Below are 10,664 nucleotides of genomic sequence, written 5' to 3'. Positions count from 1 at the left end.
ATAAACACAAGGGTGACTCCGAACAAGCCAAAGACAGTTCCAAGAAAGAATGGCGATTTCTGATCGATTACATTATGGACTTCGACTTGTGCGTCTTCTTTCGTCGGCGTGTGCTTCTCGGTAAATTTCTATCGAAGTAAAATTAAATAATGGAATAAGTGACTGGGCTGGGATTTCCCGGCCAATCAATCAATCAATCAATCAATCAATCAATCAATCAATCAATCAATCAATCAATCAATCAATCAATCAATCAATCAATCAATCAATCAATCAATCAATCAATCGATCGATCGATCGATCGATCGATCAATCAATCAATCAATCATTCAATCAATCAATCAATCAACCTATCAACCAAACAATCAATCAAATAGTCACTCATTCCATCACTCACTCACTCATTCACTCAGTCGGTCGTTCGGTCAGCCGGTCTGTCAGTCATTTCTACTAATCGGTTCCCAGCGACTTTTTGCATTTTTTCTGTCCTTTCCTCCCTTTTCTTTTCGCCCCCCTCCTCAGTTTTAATATTGTGACAGAATGCTTAAATGCTTAAGTGTTTTGATACACTAAAAGGCAATTATGGAGAACCGAATAAGGAAAAAGTTTGCGTTGTGTTTTGGGCCCAAAATTAAAAAAATGTAAACATTTTTTCTCACATGCCTGACTCAATATTAATAATGAACATCCATTTTATCTACTGGGAAGAAACGTTCCATCCTTTCAGACATCTGCAACCTTTTTAGTCAAGCAAATGTTTGATAGTTTTTTTGGTATCTGATCTTCCTCCGTCCTTGACTCGTTCGCACTGTGGTCAACGACCCGGAAAAAGCTAACGATATCGATGCTGTCTCACCATCCCCATAAGAGAAGAAAAGAGTTTGTCGATGGTATGTATGCTTACTCAGTAGACGCACTTTGAAAAATAAAGGCAAAATTAACGTAGATGGAAAAGTGTAACAATTTGCTAAACTTTTTGTTACTCCACAGGTGAGAAACTATTTAAAAGTAATTTTTTTACGTAATGTTTAAAACACGAGCAGCGGTGTTTTATCGGGATTTAAAACCACGAGGGGCAGCTGAGTGGTTTCAGACCCGATGAAACACGTGCTGCGAGTTTTTTGAACAGCTTCAAAAACATTTAGGAAAAGCGTGTGTCAAGAGAGTTCATAACAATGGTGCTTTTGTGAACGTTGGAAATTAGAATACGAGAAAAACATTAAACACCGCATACTGATAAGGAGGAGGTTTTATCGGGTTTTAAAACCACTGCACGTGATGTTTTATCGACCATTTGATAGGTCCATGAGCTTATGAATTATTAATGATTTTTTTTAAAAATAAATTTGTGTGTACTTATCATCTCTTGTTGAACTCAGTAGCCTATGGTATTAACTTACCTTATTAATCCAATGTTCGTTTTTGACAGCATATTTTGTATCCCTGGCAAATTTAACGACTTTCAACATGCATCGCCAATTCCATGTGCCAAAGCGATTCTCTACAGCCCTGTTGAATGCGACTCCGTACCCATGTTTCTCTTCAAACATATGGACGATAGATGACAACGAATTATCCTTTTGTCTCAGGTATGCCTTTGCCGTCAGCATCTCCTCCAACATTCCGTCCACTGACCGTTCATCAACCAAAGCATCATAGACCTCATCAAGGTCTTCAAATACTACAGGGAGACATGTTACCTTTAAAGTCAGTAAATATCACACTGAAGGAATTATCCCGAGGGAAAAGTTCAAATCGTCAAGGCTTTTTCACTTTTCAAATATTTATTTAATGACCATCTCATTGAAGCTGGAGTATCGTCCGTCAACCGTCTTATTTTAAAATGGATTATATTCTTGATTTCATTTGCCGTGGGGTTCAGTTGTACTGTACTTAAACTTGGCATCGTCAAATTTAAATGTTGACTGAGAGAGTTCCCAATGCATTTCCTTGTGACTTTACAGGTGTCTTTCAAGAGTTATTTCCAATTACAATTGAAAAGCTGTTGAGAAAAGCATCTTCGTATATTTACCGACGACTCTGTTTTAAGGTCAATTTCTCAACACAAACTGTTAACTGTCATCATTTGTGAATGCTCGTTGTTCATGGAATTCGAACCATTTTTCCTATTTCTTAACTATGAAAAACTTTATTTTCCCAACAGTACATTTTACATGTTAAGGTCTTCTTTAGTGTATTTTGTTTGGTTTTTATCACTCTAAGGTCAATTATAGGATAAAAGGATTCAAAATGGCAGATCCAATATGGCCGCAATAAATACTGACCTGTAACCTCCATACCAAGATCTTCTGCTTTCTGAAGTGCAATGCTATCACTCACCACACCGACCTGTGTAAAAAGCGTTTGCATAGTCATTGATCATGATAGACCATGAGTGCGAAGGAAAGTTGCTGTCTTGCAGAACTTTTAAAATAGTTTGCAATGAGATATTTTCACAAATCTATTTGGCTTGAGGCAAAATTCATTTGAGACAAAATTAACAAATAGTCGCCAAGTTATTGGTCAGGCCCCAGTTGTTCAAAGAGCGGATAACTTTATCCACTGGATAAGTCACTATCCAGCGGAGCAAATATACTCCACCTGACGCTTTAGGCAAGTTTTCCACACAATCCCATACTTAAATTTCACATTTGCTTCTACCCTATCCACGAATTATAACGGCTATCGGGAAAATCTTTCACACATTTTATCTGCCGGATAGCGACCTATCCAGTGGATAAAGTTATCCGCTTTTTGAACAACTGAGGCCAGGGGAATAACTTTTTCTACTGAAAAAGCGTCTAAGTGAAATCTTTGACATATATCTGAGATAACATGACGTGTTTTATGGAAAGTTTTGTTTTAACAGGCTATTTTGGCATTTTCGGTAGCACACTGTCAAACTGGAGAATTTCCGTGGACGTGAATGACATTTGTAGTTATGTTTCTTTTGTAATACCTTCATTCCTGGAAAAACGTCAGCTGTCTCCACGCTAATGCTGGTCAGAGTACTGGACAGTGTGGCTGTCAGTATTGAACAAATGGTGACACCAATCATTATCCAGAACACAGTGAAAAGCCTGGCAATTATGGACTTTGGAGTCTTGTCGCCGTATCTATAAATGAATAACATTGTATTTTTTAATTTAAGAGATGTATGAAATTAAGTTCTTCCCTTTCGTTAACCCTATTCAGGTGTGATTGTAGGAAGGGTGAGGGGTTGGATGGAGCGAGGGAGCAGGCAGAAAGTGCCAGCGGTGACTTTGAATACATCAAATTCATCTAACTCGTAACCTTTATATTTTAAACTTTACATTTTCGGTTCACTTTGGGGGCCTATGGGGCAACAACATCGGAGATACTCACGGTACATCCTCAAAATGTCATTAGATCAGTACACGCGTAACCTGAGTATCAGGTTTTGCGAAGAAGGGAGGGAAGGAAGGGGGGGGGGGGGGGTACGAGGGGAAAGGAAAATAAAAGCCTGACACGAGTGCTTTTTTCTATGCCTTCCTTCCCCTGCACAACAGGATACATGTCACTGAAAATTGTGACCAATCAAAAACACTTTTAAACTCGAAAAAAAATCCGATGAACGGGCATGAATATCTGATCCCTTCTTATGTTTCTTTTGTTTCTATAGTAACATTACTTCAAATTCAGTTCACAGTCAAGTTGAGAGTAGGCATTTACAACCGTCTTACAAAAAAGACCTTTGTGTTTCATCAAATCAGCGCATCTGGACGGTCAACGTACACAACCCGGTGAATGATTTTGTGTCAGACCTTCCTTTCTGCCCCCCTTCCTCCTCCCCTTAGGAAGGCCTGATACTTAGGTTACATTGCACGTGACCTGGTTCACGTTCACTGTTGGCTGACAAAACTGTCTAAAAGATATACGGTCAGCTCCTTCGCGTTTTATAAGATCGATTTTCCCCAAACATGTGCTCTCCGCGTAATTGTGGTTCTCATATACCTGTTATATAATACCGGTAATATTCACTTTCAATCTCAGAGCCGCCCTGCGACATACCGGTGATGAATCGAAAAAAAAAATGCTTCACACCTTCGTTCGAGTGCTCCATGCCCATCACTTTAACATTTTTACCCCTTGGCTATGCATCGCCGAATACATTCTTAACAAGCTGACATCTATTTCATTTCTGTCATGTCTGAATGATCGCCAGCGTACCTGCGCTGAGCTGCAACCAACTTCGCAGGAACGTCCGTCTTTTGATGTTGCTGGCTTATGTTCTCATCTGCTGGAACCGCACCCCAGTTAATATTGCGAGCTATATATGTCGCAGGTATGTCGACGGTATTATATGAGCTGGCTAGCTAGCTAGTACAACGACAGATATCTGCTTACCCAACAGTTGTTATGGTAACAAAGGCCCACCAGAAGCCGTCAAAAACGTCGCCAAACTCCTGGGTGTTTTTCTTGGTTTCCTGTATGTAAAAAAATGGTGGTAAAATTCTTTTAAGAAAGTACTCTAATGAAAAGCCTTTTATTTTGAGGGAGTGTTATGCATGGTTCAAACTGTTGCCCAACAACCCTGTACAGATTTATACATATTTCGAAAAGAAAATATTTTCCTAATTTTTATTGTTTATAATTAAGTATTCCTTTCTGTCCATAACTTTTAAAATATTCCACAGAAACTCGCACAGTTTTAATATTTATGAAGCATTTGTGGTTTTTAAATTAAATTTATGATTTATGTCTCGGGAAACATCACGAAAATGCTGTTCTTTGTTTAATGCTATGATAAAGCATTTTTAGGCCAACCGGGGAGTGACCAACCTACAAATTTGAATCATTATCAGCTGCAAACTGAGACCTTTCTCAGACCGCTATTTGGACATGCGTTTGCTTTCTTGCCTAGCTAAATGTTGCCTTATTGAGTAGCCAAGAAGAAACCGTAACAGCTTTATTAAGCTCTTCCCCGGGATGGAATGGGGGTTGTTACAGAGAGGCTTATCAGAAAGTGTTGGCTAATTCAGTATAATTGACGAGCTTTTAGACAACAGAGTTTTCCAAATTTTTTTCGGCACAACAAACTGAAAGATTGCCCTAATGGGTTGGCACAATTGTATCTGTTCACTTTGGAGACCCCGTTTTCTTATAGAAAATCGTGTTTTCACCTTTGTTACGTCTTATCTTTAAAAGTAACGATTTGTTCTGCGCTTTCTAACATAAGAAATATATTAAAACGCGGGACTTATAAAGAGGAGGCTTTCAAAGTAGAGCGTTTCTTGCAAAATAAGAAATATACGATTGAGCGAGATTGGCACGGCTGTATTAAATAAAATAAATGTGAAGTTTCAGTGGCACATCCACAGAGTGGCTGTTCATTCAATCTTTTCCGGTAAAATTGGAATTTGGAAATGTTTGTTTTTGTGGAGGGAGAAAAACTGGAGAACCCGGAGAAAAACCCATGGAGCAGGGACAAGAACAACAACAACAAACTTAGCCTCCACATAATGGCGTCAATTCCAGTCGCATGCATTCATTTTAATCTACAAGACTTGCGAAATGAGGATGTATCTGACTAAAATGAAATACGATTCTACAATTTACGATTCTACAATTATGGCTTGAGAAGATCGAAGACAAATTTTGTTTTTGCAGTCACCATTTGCTGTAATCCGCAAGGTTAAGGAAGCCTGTAATTTTTAATGAACAGGGTTCACTGAACTGTAATTATCAGTAGTATGCTACTACTTACCATGGCCCAAACACACATCCCAGCTACAAGGGACATTAAAAGGGTTAATACAACGATAGGCCAGCAACTGGTGATCGCATTCCACAGAAGAATGTTCTTGTCATTCCCACGCTGGGAATCGGAAGTTCTTTGAATGAGAGCTATTCCAGGCGACTCCAAGAGTTTAAAGTATGGCAGGTAACCTTGGTACACCTCCTCATCATCGCTTTGCACGGGGAGAATAAGATCTGCTTTATCCTCAAGGATATCGTCATGTAGAACTGATTTGTTAGCTTGGAGTTTGTAAAGAAGTGTGGGCTTCTTAAATCTTTCGTCTCGTTTAACACAACACCTTTGTAAAGCGAGATCCAAAACTTTGTACAAAATGCCATCAAAGTGATAACCGCTTTCGCTGGAATTAGTCACTGGCAACTCCATGAACAGTGGTGGTTTTGGCAACCAAGAAACATTGAGATTCTCTGGACAGGGTTCCAATAACCTTACGTGTTGATTCCAGCTTTGTAGTATTTCATCTAAAAATTTGAGCGTTTCATTTGAATGAACTACAGATGGCATCAACAACAAAGCAAATACGAACATTGCTTTTCCGTTTGCTATAGCAGAAAATATTTCAGACATGGTGAAACGATCATCCGCCAATAATCGCGACAGTTTGCTTTGCTAACTGTTTTTCTAACGTACGTGTTATACTTAAATAAAAGACAATATTTTAAAAACTTTCCTATGCAGGTGGCCACCTCGCGTGATGATGTCAGTGCAAATTGATTAAGACTTCAAGGTTCAGTCGTGCAAAGTGATTGGCTACTCGCGACTTTTGGCAATGCAAGGACGCAGCTGCTTGTCGTTTTCATTATATAATCATGAATTTAAATGTCTGTCTGTTTAAGGAGGATCTTGCAACTGAATTCTTCAGCAATGCTTTCGATGGCTTTATACTTTAATAGAGTTTTAAGCCGATAGGAAGTAACTTAACGGAATCAGAGAATCGTTATAACATGTTATAATAACGTTTTACACGTTTTTCCAGTGTGCAAATTTGTTAATTCGAAGTATATTAATTCATGTCAGAAAAATGCTAATTTTTAAGACTGATATCACGCCATTTTCCCTCAACAGTCAAAATATATTTATAATAATAAGCATTGCTTAGATAATTAATACATCTGTTTGACAAAAACTTCTCTCAGCTCCAAATCATTCACAGGGATAACAGAAATGAAACTCAGACGTTACCCAATAACAACGAAACTACTCGGAAAGCAATATTAAAAGCGCCTGCTATATGTATTGCCAAACGGGAAATTAAAAGCAAAGTAACTCAGCTAAATTTAGTGTTTCCTTATATGGCGGTTGATGAGTCAGAAGCATACCACTCCTTCTTCCTTTATTTTATGTACCGCGAAACACAATAACGAACCACATCACGAATGCAGCTGCCCCATTAAAAATGATATACCGCTCTCGCTGTAGAGAGTGGAGAGTGGTATATAGGTGGGTATGTCATCGCGCGAAGTCAAAAAATAAATATTTCCTCGCTTAGCGACGTTAATAAATTTGTCAGGCCGAGGGTAAGATAAGCCGCGCGAATTCGAGCGAAAAATGTAGTTATATATCGTTAAAGGTGTCCGTGCTGTTGCCTGGCAACAGTGCAAACGAAATTTGAATGACGTCAGACAAAGGGAAGGTTGCTAGGCAGCAATAGGTCTAAAGACAGGCTGGCGTCAGACGCAACTCATGTTTATTCATTGAGGGCTGAACGTGTTAATTCATCGAGGAGCGAAAAAAGTTTACTATTGGTGAAACACGACCACATTGTGATGCAAATGAATAAAAGGAGGACGCACAAGGTACAAGACAGATTCGCCGAGGGAGAAACTCAGCGCGAGCAGCGAAGCCGAGAATTCGAAGGAGGCATCAGAAAACCACAGAGCAAAAACAAAAGACAACATCACTCCGAATTAACTGTCTACCCTGCTCTAACGCGCAAGGTTTTGCGAGTCACGTATTTCTAGTAAAATATTATTATTCAACACATTGTAACACTGCCCGAATATCGTCATGGTGAACTCAATATACGTCGTCCGCACAAGTTTCTTTTTTTCGCAAATAAAGATCGCCTCCAGCTTTTCTGCTATAACAGCAGTGCTTTGTTATCAATGTGTTGAATAATTAAACAATTATCCTGCTCAATGTTGCGGAATATCGCCTGATATTTTCCACGCGATTTTGCAAGATAATTGTTAAGTACATGCAAAATTTAGTGTCCAGCGAAAGATTTAGCCTGGTTTGATTCTCACAGTAAATGAACGAAGAAAGTGATAAATAATATTCACCTTAACAGTGTTGGAACCGGATAAGCATTCTAAGCAGTTTTTGTATGTCAGAGGTATGTGTGCTTCTATAATTCAAGGGGATCAATGACATTCGTTCTCTACACGATTTCAACTCCACATTTACTTTCCCCGGGTGTACTTCTAACTTTACATCTTATGATATGACTTATTAAAAAACTGATATACTGAAAACGTGGGCATCTTGTCAATTAGTCTCCCTCGCAGCCGTGTTTAATGTCGTCACGCAACGCTGACCTCCCCACTAACGGCTGCTAAACTTCGAACCACATTCCTTTCCCGTTGTTGAGCAATCACAACTTCGCTCCCATATCCTGGAGCCAGTCGCGCCAAAACGTCTTGTCCAATCACAGCTCGCGTTTTATTCGGTGACCGCGTGGGGTCGACAGAACAAACCAAGATGCGTTGACGGGCCAACGCGACTCCTGCACTTCGCAAAGAGATTTCTAATAAAGCCTACAATGGCACCTTAGCTCTGCCTAATGATTTTCATCTTGCTCATGGAGGTTTTCCTAATGATATTTTGAGCCGTTAGGAGAATTTTCAAATGCCATTGGGTATGCTAGCTCTGTGGCACTTTTATAGATTTACCGGCTCGGAACAACTGCAAGCCTGATATCACACAGCGCTAAATAAATGCTATATATCTACGAAGACATGGGATCCGTGGATTTCGTAACTCGTGATTTCATGCTTTTCTGCAGTGAGATTGCAGGATGTTCGTTTATCACGTATATGAGAGTCTAACAGGTCTAAGCCTCCAACGCAGACGTCCTTAGGGGTTTGTCATGCGTTTCCTCCCCCACGAACGGAAGTGGTTGTTCGAATCAGCAGACGTTCGTGGGCTATCTCTAAAACAGGGAACGGGGAATGGAGGAACGGGGAATGGGGAACGGGGAACGGGGAATCTCTAAAAGGGGGAATCTCTAAAAGGGGGAATCTCTAAAATAGGGAATCTCTAAAAGGGGGAATCTCTAAAATAGGGAATCTCTAAAAGGGGGAATCTCTAAAAGGGGGAATCTCTAAAATAGGGAATCTCTAAAAGGGGGAATCTCTAAAATAGGGAATCTCTAAAAGGGGGGAATCTCTAAAAGGGGGAATCTCTAAAATAGGGAATCTCTAAAAGGGGGAATCTCTAAAATAGGGAATCTCTAAAAGGGGGAATCTCTAAAATAGGGAATCTCTAAAAGGGGGAATCTCTAAAATAGGGAATCTCTAAAAGGGGGAATCTCTAAAAGGGGGAAATATCTCTAAAAGGGGGAATCTCTAAAATAGGGAATCTCTAAAAGGGGGAATCTCTTAAATCTCTAAAGCTTTTTTACAACCACTGTTTCGGCAGGCCTTTTTGTTGTCTGATACTGGGTAATAAACACCGCGCCAAATGAGCCTTGACCAATTACTTCCTGGCTCGTAATCTCGTCCCAGCTAAATTTTGGGAGCCCATCAAACGCCTCAAGCTTTTTTCTTTTGCTGGCAAACGCCAATGGAAACTTGAGTTGTTATCCATGTTGACCTGAAGCCACCGACTTGAAAAAAGGTCGACCGAAGGTCGGGATGACATGTCTTATCTTAACACGTTCTTGCAGCCATTTCCCGCCATTTGGTACTCCTTTAAGAGAATTTGTCTTTTTGGTATAAAAACGCAGACGCTATTAAACCTTATATTCTCATTACTAGTCGTGTTAATTACGCCATGAAACGTAACCAGCCAGACACAATGAAAACATATTTAGCATTTACAATTTGGGTGGCTTCCGGCCTACGTCAGACATGTCTTTATCCCAGGGAGATAAGCATGTCTGGTACCTGAGTGATAACATCATAGATAAGGTGAATGTTTTCCTTGACCAGTGAAACCTTTTTTTTTTTCTTGAAAAACATTGAGGGCGTTTGTTGCAACTTTCGAAAGGCATGAAAGGAAATTGGTTAGTTTTGGACATAAGAAAGGGGCGGCTTTTTTATTAGACATCGTTGTAAGGCCATTAGGGCTGATGGATCAATCGCAACACAAACACCGCGAATTTCACGATTGGGATTTTTGAACTGATGACTAGATAAGCTTTCTGCAGGCGTTAAGACGTCTGTCTAGTCCAGTTAATGATGGTCGACCCGTGTTACAGATGCCAGGCCCGGTTCCAGTTCCAATCATTTTGAGTCTACGGCTTATTCAGAGATTCAATTGCGCTTTCATCTTTACCGTTTTGCAGTAAGATGCTGTAGAAAATTCGATTTCTCTTGCTGTATGTGGCCCTTTGGTATCGATTGGCATAAATTTTTTAGACCACCCCTTCCGAAGATATTGCGGCAAGCGACGACGACAATTTATTTTTATCTTATATATCTAGTAATTATGACAACAACTGTCAATAATATTATTGGTTGTTGGCAAATGCTGTAAATGTCTCTTAGGAAAAACGTTCATAGATTTATCCAGTTTGTTGATAGATTCTCCCGTTTAGAGATTCCCCTTTTTTGAAATTCCCCCTTTTAGAGATTCCCTACTTTAGAGATTCCCACTTTTAGAGATTCCCTATTTTAGAGATTCCCCCTTTTAGAGATTCCCCCTTTTAGAGATTCCCTATTTT

At 39.6% G+C, this 10,664-nt stretch overlaps 1 protein-coding gene across 2 annotated transcripts in view; it reads right to left on the bottom strand.

Annotated features, from left to right (window-relative positions):
• LOC146465691 (uncharacterized) overlaps positions 1-6,446 on the bottom strand; it is a 7,658-nt gene extending 1,212 nt beyond the window's left edge. For both annotated transcript variants that reach the window (XR_014868177.1, XM_085128078.1), the window contains exons 1-6: positions 5,729-6,446; positions 4,369-4,448; positions 2,960-3,116; positions 2,286-2,349; positions 1,401-1,681; positions 1-128 (exon numbers count right to left, since the gene is read on the bottom strand). The exon at positions 1-128 is cut by the window's left edge and continues 83 nt beyond it. Coding sequence is in view for 1 of the 2 variants with exons in the window: in XM_085128078.1 (XP_084984204.1) it covers positions 1-128; positions 1,401-1,681; positions 2,286-2,349; positions 2,960-3,116; positions 4,369-4,448; positions 5,729-6,346 (1,328 nt within the window). In the remaining variant the exon portion in view is untranslated. The remainder of the gene's footprint in view (positions 129-1,400; positions 1,682-2,285; positions 2,350-2,959; positions 3,117-4,368; positions 4,449-5,728) is intronic.
• Between the last annotated feature and the right edge of the window lie 4,218 nt (positions 6,447-10,664).

The sequence above is a fragment of the Pavona decussata genome, unplaced genomic scaffold (assembly GCF_977016875.1).
Source record: "Pavona decussata unplaced genomic scaffold, jaPavDecu1.1 SCAFFOLD_155, whole genome shotgun sequence".
NCBI lineage: Eukaryota > Metazoa > Cnidaria > Anthozoa > Scleractinia > Agariciidae > Pavona > Pavona decussata.
Note: the sequence above shows the minus strand (reverse complement) of the source record. Positions and strands in the feature narration are given on the sequence as shown.